The sequence below is a fragment of the Notolepis coatsorum genome (assembly GCF_963971535.1).
Source record: "Notolepis coatsorum genome assembly, chromosome: 3".
Classification (NCBI taxonomy): domain Eukaryota; kingdom Metazoa; phylum Chordata; class Actinopteri; order Aulopiformes; family Paralepididae; genus Notolepis; species Notolepis coatsorum.
Genome location: NC_140167.1, coordinates 123,690,135 through 123,715,742, shown reverse-complemented (window position 1 = coordinate 123,715,742; position 25,608 = coordinate 123,690,135). Strand labels below are relative to the sequence as shown.

The 25,608-nt window shown below is 41.4% G+C and overlaps 1 protein-coding gene across 1 annotated transcript in view; it reads right to left on the bottom strand.

Annotated features, from left to right (window-relative positions):
* Positions 1-25,608, bottom strand: part of parp14rs1 (poly(ADP-ribose) polymerase family member 14-related sequence 1) — a gene marked incomplete at its 5' end in the record, with an annotated part of 70,925 nt that overhangs the window by 16,995 nt on the left and 28,322 nt on the right. The window contains 7 exons of the mRNA XM_084311373.1: positions 3,281-3,457; positions 5,753-5,815; positions 16,229-16,375; positions 17,065-17,140; positions 17,528-17,749; positions 22,828-23,055; positions 23,280-25,561. Of these exons, the coding sequence (XP_084167499.1) occupies positions 3,281-3,457; positions 5,753-5,815; positions 16,229-16,375; positions 17,065-17,140; positions 17,528-17,749; positions 22,828-23,055; positions 23,280-25,561 (3,195 nt within the window). The remainder of the gene's footprint in view (positions 1-3,280; positions 3,458-5,752; positions 5,816-16,228; positions 16,376-17,064; positions 17,141-17,527; positions 17,750-22,827; positions 23,056-23,279; positions 25,562-25,608) is intronic.

Below are 25,608 nucleotides of genomic sequence, written 5' to 3'. Positions count from 1 at the left end.
GTTCTATACAACAAGAGGTGCAAATCCAGAGCCTGCAGAATAATGAAAGACACTCACCACCCCAACAACAGCCTGTTCATGCTGCTGAGGTCAGGCAGACGCCTGCGAACACCAGCTACTAGGACAGAGAGACTTCGGCTCAACTTCTTCCCCCAGGCCATCAGAGCCTTGAACACTGAACTCTCCACACACATGAGCACACACACAACACACACACTGTACACGCTCACACACTAGCAGCCACTTTAACATGAGCAAGCACACACTCATGCTGCACATGCCCACACTTACGGCCACTAAGGAAAGGTCACTTTAAAAATAGTATAGTATAACCTGAGATTGTATAAATTAGCATGTACAGAAAGACCCAGTGCCTCATCCGTAGCTAACAGTGTATTGCACTACCAAAGGACCTAGCATGTCCTCCATGCTCTGTAAATAACTTATGTACATATACCGATATGCCCTACTATGTTACTTGTTTATTGCACAATGTTACTTGTTTATTGCACAATGTTGTTCTATTGGATTCTATTATATGTTATTACTACTGTATTGCACATTGTTGCGGGCAAGACCACCCGCATTTCATTGTATACTTGTATGCCGTGACAAATAAAACTCTTGACTTGACTCAAGATTACAGCCTCAATCGTGCATTTTTCTCCGCTATAATCGTTCAAAAACTACAAGTCCCACATTGCACTCAAGCCAACGGTCCAATCACAGTAGAGTGACGTGACTGGTTTCACAAAAAAAAAAAAAAAAGGGAAATGACCAATCGGAAGCTCTCATTTTCTCTTTTACTTCCTGAGAGTCCGCCATTGTGATATGCGAGCGTTTTCTGCGCCACAAGTAACATTAACTTAAGTTAGTGTAATATTCTAGTCTTACCAATAGCAATAGATTTGCGAACACCTAGATGTATCGCTAGCAATAGTAATATAACGTTAATGCAATAAAACGAATGCCTTGCTTTGTTAATCATAACGTTGATGCAGTAGCGTATGTTGTTGTGTTGGCTGTAACGGACATGACAATAACATAATGTGTACACATTACAATTGCGATAATCGATTCTAACATTTTCAAATCGATGCAGTTGAATTTTCCCCTTAGGATCGATGCATTGTTACACCCCTACACCAAAGTAACTGGCCCACTGTGTATGTGTGTACAGCTAACTTGGCTAGCGTTATCAACAGCAGCGGTGGGCAATAGGGTCCAGCTGCAGCGTCGGGCGGCCAGAGTGCAAGCGGTGTGACGTAATTGGCACAATCGCTTGTCAATCAATGGTCTACCTGACACGCAAACTCATAAACAATGTTTCTGTACTGGAGGTGTACAGTATTTCAATAGGCAACCCTGAAAGGATTATTTTTCTAGAAGAGCAACACTAGCTCCCCCCTCTACTGATGGCCCTCGTGGTAATGCCAGTGTCTCCTTTTTGTTCAATGTCACTGCCTTTCTTATTAGGCCTAGTTGTTGGCTACAACTTTGCCACAGTAGGCATTAATCACTTAATTAATAGTTCAAATGTCTGTGTCCCATTCCCGTTTGCACACGCAGATACACACACACGCACACAGTGGGCCAGTGACTTTGGTGGTATGTGCTATTGCACAGATGTGTGTCCCGTTCCCGTTTGCACATGCACGCACAAATATACATTTATTTTAGAAAAAAATAAATAAACTGTTACTTTAAATTTTCACTGTGCTCCTAAATATTTTTGGGTGCTCCTAAATTTCTTTGTGTGCTCCTAAATTTTTTCATTTAGGAGCACATGTGCTCCTTGGGAAAAAGGTTAGCGTAGAGCCCTGTACCACCACAGCGCTGAGCTCTCTCCTCATTTTTATTCTCCAACTAACGGTTATCTTTTTCTCCGTTCAATATGTGTTGAGTGGCTCGGCTGTATACAAAACTAACGGTATAGAGCAGCGGCGATACAAGGAGCATATATGGGCGAACAATAAAACACTATCAGGTCAACAGTAAATATATTATCTTACAAATAAAACAATATATATATATATATATATATATATATATATATATATATATATATATATATATATATAGAGAGAGAAAATAATAAACGTGGACTTTAGGTGATAGCCCAATCCATACCCCTCCGTTGAACCAACCCCAACCATTAATCTGGACCTCCAGAACACTGCAGAATAATAATACATGTAACAAAACCATTCATTGTGAGTATATATACGTGGAGAGTGACTGGGGCGGTACACCTGTCAAACGGTAACGCAGGTGTCCTAAGGCGAGCTCAGGGAGGACAGAAACCTCCCGTAGAGCAGAAGGGCAAGTAACAGAATGTGATTTTTAAAACGCTGTATTAAACATTGGCTCGCAGATGCACCACTGCAAACCAAAGAAATGTGAACTCAAGAAGCCAAAACGAAGTTTAGCCTGTTTTAGAAGGCTATAGCCAAAGTTGCCTTTTACCACCGCTTAGCCTATATTTTACGCACAGTGTTTAGCCTATTAAATAGGCTAATTGGTTATTTCAGCCTGTTAATTCAGTATTTAACTTCTTGAATTCATATTTATTTAGGCTATGCTAATTAAAAACACAAATGTTATGGACATCTAATTTAATTATCTGCTTATTTATTAATGCTTCAATTCATTCAGAAACGTTGCAGCAAACAATCCATATGTGCATTTGTTTACATAATGATAACGTACATAAATAACATAATATTATTGAGGGAGGAAAAAAAGGAAACCGATACCTAATGCTGAATGTGATTTGACCAAAGCACAGTATACACAGACAGACAGTGGAGCTGTTTGCAGATAGCGGAGCGTTTTGACTTGTTGCGTGGTGGCGATGTCTCGCAGATAATACAACTACAAATATAATTATATAATATATATTTTTTCTGTAGGTAACGTTACATTTGGTTGACAATTTACTGACTGACTTTCACGACACTCCATATTTACGTAGCTATCTAACCAGCACTGTAAACCGGGACCCAGCCCAAACCATCACCGTGACGTCACCATCCAGCTAAATCTAAAATGGCGGTCACCCATGGCAAAAACGGGGAAATTACATTTGAGTTTTCAGACAAATAAGCAGGATTTCACATTTGATTATAGGACCATGTCTTACCCAAGGTACACAACAAACAAACTAGGCTGATATTGTTTAACGCTTCATCTCCCCTTTAACTATTCCTGGCTAATATGACGTCCTTGAGTCTTTGTTACTGGAAACACACAAAAGTCATATTCTGCGCTTAAGACTCACCTGTGCCAATCGCAGGGAAGGAGACAGAGGTGTAGGAATGTGCCACACACATTTCAAGAGCTTCTGTCACAGCCACGGTAATGCTGCTGGGGTCATTCTTGCCGGTCAGATGGAGGATCCTCTTACACTTTAGGTTACCAGGCTTGGTCAATATCATGCCTGGGTTTGGCTCGGATCCTTAAAGTGTGGACAGTGTACAGTACTTTCATTTAAAGGTGACATGCATTATAAATGTCTTCGAGTCTCTAGCATTGTATTATAGTAATAGGAGTTAGTATCAATGTGTTTTTGTGTCTAAATCCCATATTGGCGGATTGCTCTCATTCAGCTCAGACCATTTCCTGCTCGATTTAATTAGGTCATTCTGATTTGAGGCGCATGCTGACGTCAGTTGGCGCTGGGTAAGCGGACAGTGATCCGATTGGCTCTGTGGTTGTAGCGCACCAAACAGGGTTTGACAGAGCGAGCGAGAGAGAGAATCAGATAGACCCTCGCGACAGAGCACACATACACACTGTGCCGCGGCGCTACAGCTGCTCCCGAATCGAGAGAGACCACCGTGCAAACACTCCGCGCGCAGGTCCCACCCCCCCCCGATTCGGGAGCACAAGCTGCAGCGCGGCACAGCGGCAGACCCCCCGAACGGGAGAGGGAGAGAGAGAGAGAGAAAGGGACCCGCACGCAGAGCGCCCACACAGTTCTCTCTCACCCTCTCTCTCTCCCGAACCGAGAGCGACAGAGACCACCGTGCAAACACTCCACGTGCAGGTCCCCCCGCCCCCCCCCCGATTTGGGAGCACAAGCTGCAGCGCGGCAGACCCCCCCAAATGGGAGAGGGAGAGAGAGAAGGGGACCCGTCCACACAGTTCTCTCTCTCTCTCTCTATGGGTAACGCTTGTATTCCCGGTAACCTGCCCCATTTCTAAGCCATATAACCCAGGACGTTATACGAACAACATTAAAATCTTTTCTCATGTCAGGAATGATTGTTATAGATGCCAAATAATTCACCTTTAAAAAAAAATCATGTAATGAGGGAGAATTAAAATGTTTTGGTTGTTTTGTAGGGATATCATCATCATGTAACATATAGCCATAGTTCTCCCTGAGTTATCTCAAGAGAATAAAATGTTTGCTGAATCTGAAGGAAAAATCCGGGTAGAGGTATATGAGTCAACATAGTTCATGGCCTTCAATTGATGACAAACAAAAAAGGCTTAATTTTCATGGCAGATGCATGATATGTTTTGGGCATGATCTTGGTACCCCAATGAACAACCAAAATGAGTTGTCTTTTGTGGCCAATTATTTTAGGAGATAATTACGTTTCACATATTGATCCCAGGTTACCGCGAATACCTATCCTCACAATTCCAGATAAACACTTAAATCTCCTATTTTACTAAAGATTGGTGAGATTTTGTTTTTGGAAATCATAACAGCAATAATAAGGGTTAGATGTAAACCAAAATTACTAGAATGTGTTGTGTTTTGTCTGTTAAAATGAGCAAAAACAAGGAAAGGGTATTCCCAGTAACTTAACAAACAAGTGCAAAAAATACAGTTCTAGAACAAGTATTTAAATTTTTTCTATCTTCAAGAAAGTGGAAAGGAACCGAACATTTTCAATTGTCTGCACACAATCGTTGTTTTGTTATTCCAAGATGGCATTTGAACAGAATTTTGGAAATAACAGGTATTCCTGGTCACCTGAGTTAGGGTTCACCACCATGCCCCTAGTGTGTGCGTGTACTGTATGTGTGTGTGGGTGGGTGTACACTGTATGCGTTTGTACAATATTTGTGTGTACTGTATGTGTGTGTACTGTATTTGTGTACAGTATGTGTGTACAGTATGTGTGTGTGTACAGTATGTGTGTGTGTACTGTGTGTGTACAGTATGTGTGCACAGTATGCGTGTGTGTGTGAGATAACACAGTGTATCTTCATTGATCTCAATCAGCTCTGCTCTATTTTGTCTCGTCAGCACTTTCTCTGCCCTGATGAGACGAGATACAGGAGCTGGGAGGGGGTACATGTAGGGGGGGGGGGGGTCACATGTAGGGGGGGGGGGGGGGGGGGTCACATGTAGGGGTGTGTGTAGCTTGTAGCTAACGGCCTGGGCCTCCATGATGTGTTGTTAGCTTGTAGCTAACGGCCTGGGCCTCCATGATGTGTTAGCTTCAATTCATTAATTACCGGAATACATATAAGTTACCGTGAATACCTATATGGTAACGGTGTTCCTGGTAACCTCTCCTTTTCACAAGTAACCGGAATACATATCAATATCTAAAGTTACCGTGAATACCTATCAGGTAACCAGGAATACCTATTCAGGTACCACAAGGTATTCTCGGTTAGCTCTCTCTCTCTCTCTCTCATTATGCTGCCTTCTTCCCGATATATGCTCTCAACGAGGACTTCTTTATCTTTAAGTGTATCAATAAAAATATTATCAGATTGTTCTTACCAAGCTGTTGGCACTCAACCTCTACACTTTGACCAGCTGCATCCAGAATGGCCTTGGACACTCCTGGTGGAGTGAAAGATCGGATACAATTATATGAAATAGCAGGTGTATTTCTTCTTTTTATTATTATTATCTTTTATCTCAATTCATCCAAGATAGGTTGGTTGAGCACACTATGGCTAGAAGTTTTCTTTTGTTGAAATGCATTATAACTTATCGATATTTATGGTTAGGGTGAAGACATGATGGGTTAAAGTAAGGGTAAAACTACTTTTGCAGTGAAAAATCTACAAACTGCAGATACCCTCTAGCCAAGACACACTTGCTCTTCTTTAGCAACGCCCTGAAACTCCATATTAAGATAAGATAAGATATTCCTTTATTGATCCCCTTGGGGAAATTCAGGCATCATAGCAGCATGGGGGGGAGGGGGGGAGGGGTACAGGTAGTAAAACAACACAGTATACAGGTAGTAAAAGACAACACAGGCAGTGTAAACAAATTGATCAATATGGCTGTACATATGACTGTACATATCAACAATGTACAGTCATTTACCTAGTATGGTTTTGTCAATAGTTCAATGTACAATTGTGTTTGTTTGTACAGTGTCTCCTCCCCCCCCCCCCCTCAATGTACAGTGTTACTTGTTTATACAGTGTGCCCCCCGCCCCCCCCCCCCCCCCAACCACCTCCAATGTAAATTACCCAGTATGGTTGTCAATATCCCAATGTACCCAACCCCCCCCACCCAACCTCCAATGTACAGTTTCTACGTCAAATGTATATACTCCCTTTTCTTGACTCCTTCTGTATCACAAACAGTACTGTATTTGCAAATCTGGTATGTCATAAATGTATAGATGTAGCAGTACTGACTATCTGTATGTCATGTATGTCATATATGTCTATATGAATTGAAAATGGGGGACCCTGATGGAAACAAGACAAACGTCTTTCTCAGGTCTGCATCCCCTTAACAATTGTATGTATTGAGCCGTACTGTATTGTACCCATTCTGCAATCTGTTAAATAAAGTTTTCATTCATTCATTCATTCATGGTCAATATAATTTACTATCTGACTAGCTGAGGAATATTCACATTATTCACAGTGTCACATGAGGTGCAGTATGCAAGAGGTAGTGTTATAATAATTTACTATCTACTGAGTATACATTAATCAAAGTACCAGGGTAGTCTACTTTGTCCCCCTTGGGTTCCTATAAGTCCCAGGTCAATGTCTGGTAGCAGTCGCTGTCGCTGCCCCCTGTTGTGGGGCCTGGAGGCTGCTAGTCGCTGCCCACTGTTGTGGAGCCTGATGGCCGCTGGTATGAAGGACTGTCCGAGGCGGTTAGTTGAGTGTCGGGGGGGGATGAGTCTGTGGCTGAACGAGCTTCTCATCTTGACTAGCTCGTCGTAGAGGGGGTGGTAGGGGTTCTCCATGATGGCATCCAGCTTCCTTATCATCCCCCTCTCTACCATCACCTCAAGTCTAGGTAGCTCGACTCCCACCACGGAGCTAGCCTTCCTCACCAGCTTGTTGAGCTTGTTGGTGTCCCTTGAGTTGATGTAGCCTCCCCAGCATGCCACAGCATAGAAGAGGATGCTGGCCACAACAGACTGGTAAAAAGACTGCAGCAGTTTGTTGCACACATTGAAGGACCTGAGTCTCCTCAGGAAGAACAGCCTGCTCTGTCCCTTCCTGTAGAGGGCCTCTGTGTTGTCCGACCAGTCCAGTTTATTGTTCAGGTGTACCCCAAGGAACTTGTATGAGTCCACCATCTCCACATCCACCCCTCGGATGGAGATGGGAATCGGGGGGGGCCTCTTCTTGCCCCTCCGGAAGTCCACCACCAGCTCCTTGGTCTTACTGGTGTTGAGTTGGAGGTGGTTGCTGTCGCTCCACCCCACGAAGCTCTCCACCAGGGCTCTGTACTCCTCCTCATCATCGTCGGTGATGTAGCTTACGATGGAGGAGTCGTCTGAGAACTTCTGCAGGTGGCACCCGCTGGAGTTGCGGCAGAAGTCTGAGGTGTAGAGGGTGAAGAGGAAGGGTGACAGCACAGTTCCCTGGGGGGCGCCGGTGTTGCTCACCAGTACGTCAGACTGACTGTCCTTTAGTCTGACGTACTGTGGCCTCTCAGTGAGGTAGTCCTTGATCCAGGCCACCAAGCCGTGCTCCAGCTGCATCGCAGAGAGCTTCTCCGCTAGCAGTGACGGCTGGATGGTGTTGAAGGCGCTGGAGAAATCAAAGAACATGATCCTCACTGAGCTGCGCGGCTTTTCCAGGTGCGTGTACGCTCTGTGGAGCATGTAGATGATGGCATCCTCCACCCCGATGTTTGCCTGGTATGCAAACTGCAGGGGGTCGAGGGAGTCACGCACCAGGGGCTTGAGGTGTTGCAGGACCAGTCTCTCAAACGTCTTCATGACGTGTGACGTCAGAGCGACTGGCCTGTAGTCGTTGGGGGTGCTGGGACGTCCCTTCTTGGGCACCGGGACAATGCAGGAGGTCTTCCAGAGCTGGGGCACCCTCTCCAGCCTCAGGGAGAGGTTGAAAAGATGCTGGAGCGGTGCTGCCAGCTGCTCTGCACATACCTTGAGCACCCTGGGATTGGTGTTGTCCGGTCCTCTGGCCTTGTTTACATTAATTTTTGAGAGCTGCCTACTGACCTGACTGGTTGTGATCGTCAGGGTTGGGGGTGGTGGGCAGTCTGCTGGTGTTGGGGGTGGGGTGCCGTTGCTGATGGGTGTGGGGGGGTGGGGGGTGGGGGGGCTGCTTTGTAGGTGTGATCTGGTGCTGGTGTCGATGGGTGGGGGGAGGGGTGTGGGGAGGTCACTCTGGTCAAAGCGGTTGAAAAACGCGTTGAACTCGTTTGCACGCTCTGGAGGGCCCTCCACAGCTGTGCCCTGCTGTTTGAAACCAGTGAAGCTCCACACATTAACCCTTTCACTGTGACAATACAGAAGGTTAACCCTTTCACTGCCACACAACAAAGGGTTAACCCTTTCACTACCTTCTGTGAAGGAGCATGTGTGCTCAACGAACCTACCATGGGTAAATAAAGGTAAAAGAGAATAATATCTTGACATATATTGGAATCTTAATACATTTTGTTCTTCAAATCCCATTTTCACAAACGCATTCGTTACAAACACAGGGCTGAGAACCATGGGATCTGAGTAGGGCTGGGCGATATGACCTAAAAATAAAATCCCTGATTTTTTTTATCCGATTTTAATAGATTTTTTTGGAAACGCCAATGAAAACATTCAAATAACCTTTGTTTTTATTTGACACAAAAAAATAAAAAAAAATAAAACCAAGATGAATGTCCCTATTGGGATTGAAGTGCAAACCTAACTTTCACCAATCTTCACTTAAAAAAAAATATATATAAAAGGTTACTCTTGATTAACACTTTAATCGCCAAAAAACGCCGTAGGACGTCTTTCCCCGCCATGCTCATTCTGCCAAAAAGACGCCGTACCACGTCTTTGATATCAATATTTCAAAAATCTGTGATCGAAATCATATTTCTCCCCCGGAGACCTGAGATCTACTGTTGAGCCCCTCTCAACTCTCCAACGGTTCAAGAGCGCCATCTGGTGGCGGATCGGCGGATCGCCCAAACAGGAAGTGATGCGGATGAAGTGGTGCTCGCCCTTATTTCGACCGGGCACTCGCTATCGTTAGCGGGACTCCATCTTGATACACTGGACATCGATCGGTTGCAAATAACTCGATAAACAACATGATTTGGACGTATATACTATTATACAACCTGGAAATGGATCGCATATTTCTACATCCCATAATAGGAACATTTCTGTTCCACACTCATCGCCCAACGGCCCGAGGAAGCTACGGTAAGATTCAGCGTTATTTTTCAACGTGTTCGATACTAACTGCTCTAATGATCATATCACCCACATTAGATGAATTATAACGTTGGCCACGGAATTATAAACGACCCCCCCCCATCCGGTCAACATCAGATCATACTTAGTAACTTCTAGAAGCACGTCCATTTGACATTTTTTATCTCGCGCAGATTCCTATCAAACTGTATTTCATTATCAATATAATGCATTTGGGGCTATAAATCACGTTCTGGAGAAAGCTGCAGAAAACGATAAAAACATACTTATACTTTAGACTGTATTTTAGTATGAATATGTGAATGAAAAAGTATAACGTTGCTACACCCTGAACAATAGATATAGGACGTTGAATGGGCCATAGTAATGTCAATTTAGCAATACAATTTAAAAAGTTATAGCCCTGCAAAGAAGGGGAACTTCTCCATATTAAATAGGGCTGGCGAACGATGGTAAATTATGAATTTAAGCCTGGCGATCAAAGAGTTAAACAAAGATGAATGTCCCTATTGGGATTAATAGTGCAATAACTTGCTTTTTCACCAAACTTCACTTAAAACAAATAAAAGGTGCCTCTTGATCATCAAACAAGAATGAATTTCCCTATTGGGATTAATAAAGTGCAAATCTAACTTTCACCAAACATCACTTTGTCAAATAAAAGGTGACTTTTGTTTAGAAAATCGATAACATTTTTCAAAATCGTCCTAAATCATTCATTCGAATTAATCGATAATATCGATTAATCGCCCAGCCCTAGATCTGAGGTTCAATATTGAGGGAGGAGACGCCTTTCTCCACAATTTTCCAGCCGTTTCAGGAATTAGAACCAACAGCATTTTGATCATTCCAAACTTCTCTAAATTTAAGCTACCATACCAGTAGTCTTGATGTCACCCCTCTTGTTTTAACCCTTTATCTGCCAGGGATTATTCTGATCTTATACCGTCCTCTGCCAGCTCCATTTGTCTATGGAGATGTTCCCCTTCTTTGCAGGGCTATAACTTTTTAAATTGTATTGCTAAATTGACATTACTATGGCCCATTCAACATCAAGTATCTATCGTTTAGGATGTAGCAATGTTCTACTTTTTCATTCACACATTCATACTAAAATATGGTCTAAAGTATAAATATGTTTTTATCGTTTTCTGCAGCATTCCATAGAACGTGAGTTATAGACACAAATACATATTAGATCATCAAATGTAGTTTGATACCGATTGACGTCAGATAAAAAATTTCAATTGTACAAGGTCCTAAACATCATGCCTCATCATCTGCTGGTGACCGGAGGGGGGGGGTTTATAAGTCCGTGGCCGACGTTAAATGATTCATGTAGTATTGGCGATATATACATCAGAGCAGATTATACGGTTAATAATAATCAAACACGCTGAAACAAACCGCGGCTTCCTCTGACCGTTGGGTGATCAGCGTGGAGCAGAAAGATCGCTATTATGGGATGTTGATATATGCGATCCATTTCCAGGTTGTATAATACTATATGCGTCCAAATCATGTTGTTTATCGAGTTATTTGCAACCGATCGATGTCCAGTGTATCAAGATGGAGTCCCGCTAGCGATAGCGAGTGCCCGGACGAAATATGGGCGAGCACCACTTCCGGTTTTGGCAATTCGCCGATCGGCCACCAAATCAAATCAAATCAAATTTATTTATAGGGCCCGACAACACACGTTAATGTCCCCATGGGCCGTACAGATCTTCTTTAAACAAGTCAAGAAGAAAACATAACAATAAGTCAAGAACAGAACAAGAACACCATAAGGTGCAAACATTTTTAGATGGATGCAAATAAATTAAAGAATGCAAGCACTCCCAGACATACCCCACGCGAAGGTAAGGAAAAACTCACTAAAACCTAACAATAGGGAAAAAAGCTCCACAGGCAGTGTGGAGGAGAGAAACCTTAGAAGGGCCATTCAAGGGGGGATCTCCCTTCTTAGATGTTGGTGATAGTAGTGTTGCAGACAGACAGTTGGTAAGCATGCACTCATGTGTGTAGTGGAACACAGATGAGTGCATGCAATAGCAACTGTACATTTTGAAAAATTAAAGATAGAGCTAATAGCGATAGCAACTGAACATTTTGAAAGATTAAAGATAGAGCTGATAGCAATCTATTTGAGGCACAGGGGCGGTCTTGAACCGTTGGAGAGTTGAGAGGAGATCTACAGGAGATCTCAAGTCTCCGTGGGTGAAATATGATGGCCATGACAGATTTTTGAAATATTGATCTCAAAGACGCTGTACGACGCCATTGGCAGATTACTCATGGCGGAGAATGACGTGTTAAGTCGTCCTTGGCAATTAAAGGGTTAATATAACCAATGTTTACAATTATGGTAAAGGCATTTACAGTAGGGATGCACCAAATTCTTGGCCTAAACCGATACCGAAAATAGGAAACAGTTGGCTGAAAACCGAATGGCCGAAAATGAATAATATAAATATAATGTTTTTTTTTTTAGCTACCCGATTATGAATGAATGAAAAGTTTATTTTTGAACATGTAATTCTCCATTTCCTCCAAACAAATCACGGTATCTTGTTCCGTCAAACCAAACAATCATAACAAATAAAAAAAAAACATACAAAAAAAAGAAAAAAGAAAAAGGAATTATAAACAAAAGGTCAAGAGCAATGTGTTTGGTTAGCAGACATGTCCAAAAAAGGAGTAGAGGGAAGCTAAGGTTATTGATCCCTACCCCCTTACATTTATATTCGTTCTTCCATTCATTTTACTAGATATAACATAATTTAGTATATTACAATATAGAATATACTTTTACTTATATATATAAAAAATAAATAAAAAATTATTCACTTGACAGCAGTGAATATAGTACAGCACTATGAAGGATTTGGGGTGCTTTTTCAATGTATGTGATGTATAGATTGGGGGGGAAATGACCACAGCTAAAACGGTGAGATCGAAATGTGCATGGAAGCAGGAGACCGTGGTTCGGTAGAGCAGGGTGATTGTTGTGAGGCACACTGCCAGCGAGAGTTTGTTATGAATTCCTTGTAAGAACAAAGATAAGAGCGAGGGAGAGGGGTGACCTCTTTAATGCAACAGTGAATGAGACGTTTTGAAGTGTGTGTAAAGGTTAAACGCGGTTGTCATGACAGCGCGTCGCCCTGCCAACCAGAAGAGGGGCGGGGCTATCGTTTCTACGACGAAGATCTATAAATCGAACGGTGTTTCCGGGTGTAAGGCAGACTAAAATCTGACTGAGACTAAGAGGGAAGGAACCAGGAGAGACTCTCTCTCCTCCACCACGGAGGGGGGGGGGAAGGGAGAATGCCACATCATCATTAGCTTCGGCTACCACGAGGATGGTCTTGGCTAACGAACAGGCCTGACCACTGTTGGACTGAGAGACAGAGGGACAATAGACTGGACTGAAAGATCATTAGATAGACTGAACACACCGAAAGATCATTATAATAGACTCTTCAAGGACAATACAATCTGTTAACATCTGAGCTGAGGTTTCTGTTTATAGCAATAAAACAACGCTTTTCCTCATAAGGTATTTCACGTTGTCGGAGTGTCGAATTCTTACGGAGGTGGAGATTTATTATGGTTTGCGGATTGTACTAACGGGGAGAGATAAGGATCTTATATGCCAGTATAGGAGAAGTCAGGACCATTAAAATGACACAACGCAGAGGAATTGGATGGAGGGCCAAACAGACGAAGACGTGATACTGGCCAGTTTGATCAGGATCTAACAGCACTACATAACACAATATAGCATAACTTTGTTTATCCTCATTACTCATTTCTGTATTTCTCTAATGTGTATCTTTTTAGCTGATTTTTAAATTGTGCCACATGTTTACTCAGTTTGATGTATTCAGGTAAATTATTCCACAACTTCACTCCACACACCGATATGCACATGCTTTTCAGCGTGGTGTGTACCATTGGTTGTTTAAGATTCCCTCTCCCTCTTAAGTTATATTCTCCTTCCCTGTCTCTGAACCATTTTTGAATGTTGCCTGAGATTAGTTTGTATCTGGCTTTGTATACAATGAGGGCAGTTTTGAAATCCACTAGGTCCATAGATTTCAATGCTTGTAGCTTTATAAATAAGTTATTGGTGTGTTCATAATATCCTACATTGTTGATTATTCTTATTGCTTTTTTTTGCATGGTGCATATTGGCTGTAGAGTGCTTTTGTAGGTATTACCCCACACCTCCGCACAGTAGCTCATATATGGTAGGAAGAGTGTATAGTACAGTGTATACAGTGTTTTTTGGTTTAGAATGTGTCTTATCTTGCATAAAACACCAACACTCCGTGCCAATTTAGTCCTGACATATTTGATATGAGGTTTCCAGTTGAGTTTGTGGTCTATTATCACACCCAGAAATGTATTCTCAAATACCCTCTCCAGTTTAATACTATCAATCATTAGTTCAACCGGTGTATTTACTTGTATATCACGTTTACCAAATATCATGATTTTTATTTTTTTTATATTTAATGATAATTTATTTACATCAAACCACACTTTCAGCTTGAATAGCTCAGCTGCGACATTCTTTAAAAGCATTTGGAGGTTCTCTCCCTCACAGAAGACATTTGTATAGTCAGCAAAAATTTAATTTTTCAATATTCTAGACGCATTACCTATATCATTTATATACAGTATGAATAGTTTCGGGCCCAGAATTGACCCTTGCGGCACACCACAGATTGTTTGACTGAGTGGACCTGTACTCGCCCAACTGCACAAACTGTTTTTGTTCTAAGTAACTCTTTAACCATTTGAGCCCTACTCCTCTGATCCCATACCTTTCCAATTTTAGTAGCAGAATATCATGATTTATAGTGTCAAACGCCTTCTTCAGATCTATGAAGACCCCTATTGCAAACTTCTTATTATCAATTATGCTTGTCAGTTCTTCTACTAGGTCCATTAGTGCCAATGACGTTGAATGATTCGATCTAAATCCATATTGACCGTCTATAAGTAATGCGTAATTACGTAATTAATTTACTGTCTATAAGTAATGCGTAATTACGTAATTATGGCAAAAGACATGATTATGGCAAAACTTTACTTAAATAATATTAATAATCACTAGTATGGGCCCATAAAACATTTATTCAGCACTTTTGAATTCATACATTAATTCCAGACTGACTGCTGAAAGATTGTACAATTTAAACATTTTCTCTTTGCATACAACAAAATGTGCATTAAAGTCAAGTGCATTTTCTTTTCTCTGTAGGATAACTACAACAAAGTGCATTCAGAACAAAGCCAAGGTGCTTTAAAACTGCATAAAGATCTACATAAAGACACACACAGGGGGAGTATAGCTTATAGTAGACTTAATGATGTTACTGTAGTGGCTACTGTATATAATTCACAGTGTTCATACATGGAAGGACTGTTGTATTTACTACATCTCCCATGACTCTTAGCGGGGGATGACGTAGCTTACGAGAGACGGGTCAAAGAAAGCCGAAAGAGCCTTTTTAACCATTTTCTGCCGATAATTTTCGGTGGCCGAATATTCGGTGCATCCCTAATTTACAGTCAACTTCTCACAGGAAATGAAAATGTAGTAAACTAATACATTGACTAACTGTTAGGGGTGGAACGGTTCACAAAATGGATGGTTCGGATCACGGTTTTAGGTTTACGGTTCGGTATACGTTATTTAAAAAAAAAATATGTTTATTTAACACTCCAAAAAATACCATACATCAACATAAGATATATAGCCTAAACATAATCCAACTTTTCAGTTATTCTCAAGGACATAGTCATGCAAAAACTGAAAGAATGAGGCCATTTGACATCAGGCACATTATTTTGACAGTGACGGTTAGAGCTAGGAGAGATTTTGGTACAGCAAGAGGGGAGGCATTGCTGATTTAAAAATGGTTCTCATTTATTTGGTAAAAAAAAAGGTTTACCTTTAATAATGTTTGGCACACAAAGACCGAACTGACTGAAAAAGTATTAACTTACCAGTGCAAACAAAAAATTATTAAACCTTTCCATTTTTGTGGCCACATTATAGACAAAGGCCAACATAAAGTATGCATAATGCTCAACCAGCACTAGACTTTATCAAAAAGTAAAAGTCACAGAAAAGATGATTAGGGTTTTAAATAAGGACGTTTATGGGGTTTCTTGTATTAATAATAATTTGCACTAAGGAATGTTGTAACTGTTATCTTAAAAAAAAAGGAGATGTTACAAGGGAATGTGGAATATAAACCCCCCCACAGTGGTGTGTGGAGTTGGTAGTACGTCCCAACAGCAGGGACCAGGATGTTATGGGTTGCAGACGTAACGTTAGCCTAGCTCGAGGCTAACGTTATATAACCGAACAATACACACATGCCCCGAACTGTGGAGGTCGTACCGAACGGTGTACGTTCGAATGCGTACCATTCGGTACGACCTCCACGGTTCGGGGCATGTGTGTATTGTTCGGTACACGGTTCTAATGCGTACCGTTCCACCCCTACTAACTGTACTTACATGAGTCTCTAAAAGTAACTTGAGCCACAGATTAAGACGTTTTAGAGTTTACCCGTCTTGAGTGTGAACGTTTCATTGGAGGAGTTGACGATGACGTCGCTAGTCTCCTTGGTGATGTCTCCCATGGCGACCTGTATGACCACATTCCCCATCTGTGTCTCATGCATTCCAGAGCTTGATGTGATTTTTGAGAATGGACCTGACAAAGCAGGAAACAAAAAATAAAAGCATAAGCAACAGAACACTAAGAAACCACATTTATTGACAAATGCAACACAATGCACTTACATTTGAATGGGGGGGGGGGGGTTAAAGGCCTTGTTTATTTTCAAAACTCTTATATCCATGTTGGGGGGGGGGGGGGGGGGGGACTAAATAAAATAAATGCTTGGTCTTTGTTTAACCTTAATTATGTTTGCAAGGATTATGTAAAAAAAATACAGTATGAAAGCAATAACATACTCAAGGGCATGCTATATTGAAGTTAATTGGCACTGGTGTGCTGATCAGAGAACTCTATATACCATCCCTCTCATATGTTACCGCCTAAACTTTTAATTGGCCAATATCTAAAAAATACTCATTAATATTGTCAATATTCCAGATAGTTTTACTTTCATTTTTATAAAAGAGTAGGAGTAGGGCGCCCCAGTGGCGAACCACATAACGCGCTGAGACGCGGCACGGCCGACCCGGGTTCGATTCCCGGACCCGTCGTTATTTGCCGAATGTCTTCCCCCCACTCTGTCTCCCGTTCCTCCTCTCTCTCTCTCTCTCTCTCTCTCTCTCTACTGGACTGCCCAGTAGAAAAAAGCGATAAACGCAAAAAAGAAAATCTTAAAAAAATAAAAAAAGAGTAGGAGTAAGATCAAACTGAATGTACCCCACCTTTACTCTGTGTAGCAGTTGTTGGTGCTGAACCACCTGAGGCAGTGAATCTTTTCTTAAATTCATCTCTGAATGCCTGGAGATTAGAATCATCGTCATCGTCATCTCACGAACATAACACATGGCACATAACAAACACAGCCTCAACAACTATGTTAATATCAAACCATTGTGCTTTACTGACAATGATGTGTCTATCTAGTATGGAGAATTGTACATTGTACAGAGTAGACTTATATTTGTACATGTGGTTGATTTAGGATATAATCTGTACATTATACATACGCGCATTGTGCATTGTGTCATTATCGATAGAGTATACATGTGTCACCTTTATTACCTACCGCACCTTTTAGTCTTGTATTCCTATGCTTACGGGTATATATATTTTTCTTTCTCAATTATATTACCCTGCATTTTCCATATTACGATTTGGATGACAAAGACTGGGGTGTTTCTTTACCTGGATTGTTTGTGTATCACTTGGGTGAAGGATGAACACCACCTCCTGCAAGGTCTTAGGCTGTTTGTTACTGCTGAACGTAAGGACCTCACCCAGCACTAGAGAGGCTACAAGGTCTTTGGGGAAGGCCAGGTTCCCTGTTCCGATGGCAGGGAACGTCATGGAGGCCAGGCCGCTATCCTCCGCCTGGTTCAAGCAACACCTCACAATTCCACTCAACATCTGCAAGACATGTCGTAGATGCCTCCTCTTTAAAGCCATTACATGTAGAATTTCAAACTGAGTAAAATTATACTCCGTTTGAGTAAAATGTACTCTGCTAAATTTACTGTGTATCGATATGTAATTGTCAAATCAATTTTGATAAATACCGCAAAAAATAAGACAATCACAGAAAATGACATGTGTGACATGATGTTGGATAGCGGCATCTCGGAAAAGTTGTTAGTCCTCATCATTTGACTGCTCATTTAGGAGCAGTGGGCAGCCACACATAGTGCAGTGCCTGGGGACCAACTCCAGTTTTAATGCCAGTATCTTTGTCAAGGGCAATGGCAGGAAACCTGATTGATTGAAAATTTTATTAATTAATTAATTAATTAATTAATTGCAGAATGGGTACAATACAGTACGGCTCAATACACACAATTGTTAAGGATTGTTTGTTCTGACTTTGAGGGTCATTGCATTGCACTTTAACTAGTAGCTCAGATTTTTCTTAATTCCGACTTTAATGGAATGCACCATATATGTGACCCGCCGTGACCAAACCCGATTTGATCCGCAAAGGGGGAGGTGCTCTGAAATGAAGAAAATGTCTTGCTGTTCAGAAAATCCTAAAAATCGAAATCTTGATTTTTTTTACATATTTGAATTGTCATTAATGTGTTCCCTTATTTGCCCTTAGTTGCAAACTTAAATACAACTTGTAAATGAGGTAATTATTGTTATAATAGTTCCACAAATTTTCTTCCAAGTGAGGAGAAAAACTACACGAGCGGGCTTGGGCCTGTCCACAGGGGCCAAGTACTGTACTTAATAGGTGTTAACACACAGACGTCATTAGCTCTCCTTTCTCAGAGAGAGAATAACACACTATTAATACACTATCTTAATGTTATAATATAAGTTATAAGCAACGTAACGCAGTGTCTAAAAAAAAGATTAAAAAAAAAGAGGCCTTGACGGCCGTTATAAAACGCGTGTTTTAACTTAATTAAAAACCATTAAAACACAGTTCGAATTTTATGAGCGAACGAATTTCGGTAGGGTGCATTTTTTCCAACCTAATGGCTAAAAGTAAATTAATTTAATACGGAAACGGAGTGATAAAAAATGGCTTTTTCATCGGAGCGAGAGAGAGATTCTTATTATTGTGGGAGCCCTGATGTAAACTGCGCTGGGGCGCGATGAGGCGCGCGTTAACCCTTTCACTGCCACACTACAGAAGCGCTTAGTAATGCTTCGTCTCAACTCCGTTTCTGGTAGAACTAGTGAGCGAATCTTTAATATTTTTTTTGATTCATATTCAGAGGTAATTCGTCGAGATATTTCTAATTGGTATTTATCAAAAATAAATATTAGAAATATGGTAAAAAAAACTATTTATCCGTTTTTTTATCCGTCACTACCACACTACAGAAGGTTACCCTTTCACTGCCACACTACAGAAGCGCTTAGTAATGCTTCGCCTCAACTCCGTTTCTGGTAGAACTAGTGAGCGAATCTTTAATATTTTTTTTGATTCATATTCAGAGGTAATTCGTCGAGATATTTCTAATTGGTATTTATCAAAAATAAATATTAGAAATATGGTAAAAAAAACTATTTATCCGTTTTTTTATCCGTCACTACCACACTACAGAAGGTTAACCTTTCACTACCACACTACAGAAGGTTAACCTTTCACTACCACACTACAGAAGGTTAACCTTTCACTACCACACTACAGAAGGTTAACCCTTTCACTACCACACTACAGAAGGTTAACCTTTCACTACCAGACTACAGAAGGTTAACCTAGTTGTTGTGTCTTTCACTACCACACTACATGTATTTACATCTAAATGCTTCTGGAGAGGCCATCAGAACATTGAACATTGACTTTAGCATGTCTATTTTTATCTCGTGTTATTTTAAATGCTAATAAAATCTTGAAACTTGATTTTGTCTCTTGTTTATTATCAGGGTCCCTTTCACTACCACACTACAGAAGGTTAACCCTTTCACTACCACACTACAGAAGGTTAACCTTTCACTACCACACTACAGAAGGTTAACCTTTCACTACCACACTACAGAAGGTTAACCTTTCACTACCACACTACAGAAGGTTAACCTTTCACTACCACACTACAGAAGGTTAACCCTTTCACTACCACACTACAGAAGGTTAACCTTTCACTACCAGACTACAGAAGGTTAACCTAGTTGTTGTGTCTTTCACTACCACACTACATGTATTTACATCTAAATGCTTCTGGAGAGGCCATCAGAACATTGAACATTGACTTTAGCATGTCTATTTTTATCTCGTGTTATTTTAAATGCTAATAAAATCTTGAAACTTGATTAAGTTTCTTGTTTATTATCAGGGTCCCTTTCACTACCACTACCAGTCACCAGACTCATTGTAATAACAAAGAGCCTCAGACTGGAAAGCTGCCAGGTGTTAATTGCCCTAGAGAGAGGGGGGCCATGGATTACAATGACTTCTGGGTAGTGTTGTAGTTGTTTCACTATTGTCACTGAATAGCCTGCTCGTCTCTTGAAGGCTATTATCTCTGAATACGTTTTGTGATAATCACCATGAATCATAGGAAGTAGCTTGCAAAGTATCCCACCAAAATGTTCAAGTGATGGCTTATTTTGAAGGTATGAATCTGTACTTTCATAATATGTAAAAAAAAAAAAAAAATTAAGATCCCTCAACATGACCCTGAAGTCCATACCTGGTCACATATTCTTGTGAGATTCTAGGCTATCAAATAGGCTATTAACCTCTTAAACCTCCTTTCGCCTAAAAATACATACCTAAGTAAATGGAAGATTGCTCCACTTCTACAAGGTCCATTTGCATGCTCTTTGTATCTAGGGACATCTATGGATCTCAGGGAATGTATTCCCAGTGTCAGAAATATTGTGTCTGTTACTAGGCTTGAGTAAATTGTAATGAACCAAAAGGAGAATATGGCCAGATACCATCAGCAACAACAATCTCTGGCAGAGAACGGGCGAACAACCAGTGGAAGAACAAATCAAGAGAAGAAAGTGGGGATGGATCGGCCACACTACGCAAACCAAACACCAGCACCACCAGACAGGCCCTTAGATGGAACCCCCGGGCCCCAAGGCAATAGGAAAAGAGGCCAGCCCAAGAACACCTGGTGCAGGGACTTGGAGACAGACATCACAGAGAGCGGACTGACATGGAAACAGCTGGAAAGCAAAGCATAGGACAGAGGACCCTGGTGAACTGTTGTCGACGGCCTATGCTGCCCCAAAAGTAAGTAAAGGAGAATATACATTTTCTTTTTTTCCCTTTTATTTTTTCATCTTTGACGGTGAATAACACCATGCTAACATTGACCAGATGTGAGCTCATTCAGCACCTTCAAACAAAGTGTAAAAAAAAAATCTAAGCAAATTAATAAGGGCAGATGATTTACAGGGGGCTTTGTAGATACAGTACCAAATTTTGCCATCCGGACAAAATTTGAAATACGAATATAGAATATAAGGCCTATAAATTACCTTATTATGGCCATGTCACACATCTATGGATTGGGCCAAATCTCCCCTTTCCAATGGCAGAGTTCAATCTGGATTTAGTACCACCAGGCGCCCCCGACAGGGCAGCAAAAACGTGAATGAAATCTACTGTAAGTACAGTTACTTTTTATAATGTAAATAGCTCCGCCATTTTTCATCAGATTGCAATGCGGTTTTTGCTAGACGTTCACAGAAAGGTAAAGAAACTAACTACGTTCTATTTTATGGCAATAATGTTCAGGTTTGTTCCACCCGTGAGATATGATCATGAAAATAATGCCAATATTTTATTTTCATGTCAGCCGGCTACAACTTTGACAGTGGCTGGTGTGAGCTGGGTAGTGTAGTAAATTCGACGTCCATCGAAAGCCCTGGGTCTCCTCTTTCTTAGGACTACAACGATTTCATGACGGCGTCATTTCCTCGCATCTAAATCATCCGGTTTCTGATGCAATGCGCAGAGATTTTTATAAGCTCATATTTATCTAATAACACTTGAAATTAGGGATGTCCGATATTGGCATTAAAATGTGATATCGGAAATTATCGGTATCGTTTTTTTTTAACATTTATTTAACCTTTATTTACCCAGGCAAGCAGGTAAGAACAAATTCTGATTTTATTTATTGTCAAAAGTATGCATAATGTTGCGTTAATTCCACGACAAGAGATATGTAATGTTAATTACCTGAAATTATTCCTTTTTTTGGGGGGGAAACCCTGCATATATCGGTATCGGTTGATATCGGTATCGGAAATTAAGAGTTGGACAATATCGGTATAGGTAAAAAAGCCAATATCGAACATCCCTACTTAAAATCATTGGTAAACAAACAGTGCTGAAAATATACATTTACTGCTGTTTTGATAGGGTTAGGGTCTTTACTCTTGGCTACATTTGAAAAGGAAACACAAACGGACTGTATTGATCTATTTATGACATGAAATAAATCTCAACCCGGTACCAGGTCGATTGGGCTTAAGGGGTTAAAGCAACAGAGCCCCAGTATTTGAGCTCAGATGGCATCTGGGTCAGCAGAGCACAGGTGTAATTTCATATCCAAATTGCATTGCGCCAGCAAATCTTTATAGACACCCCCTCCCGGCTGCACCAGCCCATCCATCTCAATTGCTTTAATTTTGAGCCACAAAATTACCAAACTGGTGCAGGCAGAACGAATTATCCTTGCACCCAATGGAATTGCCAATTTGCCTAGTGTAAGGTAGCTAGCTAGCTAGCTTTGTGCTGTCACGAAAATAGAGCAAAAATTCTACACATGGCTTTAATATCAAAATGCTTACTCACATGTTTTTCCGCCCTATCATCACTCTGCTACTTCAGACCCAGTTAAATAACTATTGAATGCATAGGGATTGCCTTATATGTATAATTCATGATCAGCCTTATTGTCTTACAATTAAGCAGTTTGTAAAAGGTGCTAAATGCATTTTCCTTTATATTGTACTTTCTAAGCACTATAATTGAAAAATTAAAATACAAGCTTAGTTCTAAAAGATAAAAGCTTTACCTTCTCAGCAGTGCCTTGTCCCTTGTCCCACTGAGGGGCAATGGCGTGAAAGACTTTGTCGCACAGCTGGCAGCCATCAGTAATGATGACATCGCCGGCTTTTCCTACGGTTTGCTTTTTGTTGATCAAGTCCTGAAGTTTATTTCCAGCAGCACGGAGAATGGCCTTTGAAACTACTCCAGCATTCAGGTTGAGGTTTTCACCCACAGTGTTCACAACCACCTGAGTCTAAAATGTATGAAAGAAAAATGTTTTCAGTTCCATGTAGCTTAATATATGTCAGATTCTTTCATACATTTAGGTCAGCCTTAAAATCCTTACAAGACAATGTTATAATAAAACCCCAGAGGAAACAATCAATAGCTCATCATATAAAAGGTTAATCCCCCTGGGAATATTAAGGTTTTTAACTAGCTGAGACCAATTTGAAGATAATAAAAAGCTGCAATTACTGTGGCATCTTCGATATTCCCCTTCTTCAGGGTAATGCACAGCCCCTCTTTGGTCAGCACTTGGTCAGAGTTGGCCTGCCTCTGAGCCGTTCTAACATGCTGAGACTGGGTAGTGTCTGTAGGATGGTTCTGTTGAGAATGACTGATGCCTTGGTTTCCAAAAACCTTCCTCACAGCTGCCTCCATAGCCAGAACAGCACCGTCCTCACCGTCCACCAGATGTATCCTCTTCAGGGTGTTTTCCCCATAATGATCTTCACAGTGGTCTTTTACTGCTTTGACGATAGTGTCTGCACACAAGTCAAGAGGAAACCCCAGGTTTCTGCTGATGGCAGGCAGAGCCACTGATGGGCAGCCGTGCAGTTCTGCAAGTTCTAGACTTCTTTTGACAGCTCTGATCAACTGCCCCACAGCCTTCTGCGAGTCTGCCTGATTATAGTGGGGTCCTACTGCGTGGATGATTAGTTTACAGCTAAGCTGTCCCCCTGCACCAGTCACAGCGCAGTCTCCTGGCTTGAGCCGTCCCCCCTGTATTTTTAGTTTGTCTAATTCTTTCTGCAACTGAGGGCCAGCAGCGTTCAGGAGTGCTGCTGCTAAGCCTGCACCATGATCAAAGTCTTCATTAGAAGCATTGACGACTGCATCTACTGGGTAGCTGCATAGATCAGCCTTACAAACGGCTACTTCTACGCCATCGGTTGTCTGAAGCTGGTATGCGAGTTTTGGGATCTTTGGTCCAGGGGACAAATCCTGTGCTTGGTCCAGGCGTCCAAGGGACAAATCAAGCTCATCAACTAACTGGACCAAGCATCCAGTACTCGCCATGACTGATGAAACGTATGTAGTTTCTTGATCCTGGAAGAACTTCTTTGCTCCAGGCTTGGAGACTTTCAGAGTATCGAGGACTACTGAAGAGACAACTTGATTAATCAAGTCCTTGTGAGCTGTGACATTAGCTCTGGAACCACTTAGGCAGATGGCTTCATTGTTGAAGGAAACAACCACTCCATCTTTCACTTGGTTTAACCAAGCATGTTGTTTATATTGTTCAATATAATTGACAATGGTGTCAGGTGTGACCACAATAACTTCTTCAACTTTACCATTCTGCTGTAAAAAGTCTTTAAGTTTATTGTGAATTGACTCAACATCATCCTTGTAGCCTGACACCACTACTTTTTGACCTGGCACAGTAGCAGATATCTGAATTTTCCTGAATGAATTATTGGTGGCATCCTCCAAATCAGTGAGCAGGTCCTGCCACTCTGACATCTTCATGATACTGTTATCTTCAAGATGAATATATTGAGAGATCAGCAGGGTTTTCAGTTCATCCTTAGCATCATTCAGCACATTGTCTGAAGCAGCAAGGAGCTGCACTGCGTTTTCAGTTATCTCAAGTACTGCATGTATTCCCTTAGATGTGAGGAGAGAGCTGGTAAGCCTTTCTTGATCTTCACCCTTCAGAAACTCCAGCACAAAGTCATCCACTTCTAACATCTGTCGTTTTAGTGCCAGCACTCCACCCATCATCTTTCTGGTTGCACCACACACCTCTTCAGTTAAGCCAGATGAGACGAAAGTCTGCCGCTCCTTATTGTATGACATGATAACCTCGGGGTATTCATGTAATATCTGGTCCTGAAGGCCATTTTGCAACAAGATGTGGTAAGTAGATGGCGACAATTTAAACTCTTCCGTTTTGCCCGAATTCTTCCTCTGAACCCGCTTGGCGATCCCATTTAACATGTCCCGAAGAGGCGTCTCCAGTCTGTTCAAGTCATCACCAAGGCCAGCCACTGACAAGGCACCGTTGTCTTCATCAGCAACTACAACCACAGCCTCTGTCAACAGTGCCTCTCTGATCTCTCTTTCGGATTCTTCCCATGCAGATGACTCAACCTGAAACTGGAGAGATTTGAACTTTGACAATGCATGCGCAAAGGCAGTCTTCGCTGCACGTGCCCAGTCTGTGATGTCCTTGGCCTTGACTCCCTTTTGCTGTAATAGTGAAGGTAGAGGGCTTAAACAAACAGCTGATTGTTGGAAGTCTACTTTGCAGAAATACTTCTCCAGATCTTTGTGGATTTTCTCTGCAACCTCATGCTTATCATGAAGGCATCTGCAAATAGCAGGATCAACACTCTCAGAAAAGGCAGCTGGGAGTTTGAGTGTAGGTCTGTCTTTGCCGTAGAGGGCCATTCCCAAAGATTCATAAAAAGGAAACACTTTGATATGTTTCTTTTTAATGAAATGCTTCTTTTCGATGACTCTGTGTACAGCTAGTAAAAAAAGCGTACATATTTTTTATTATCAGACCATTATATAC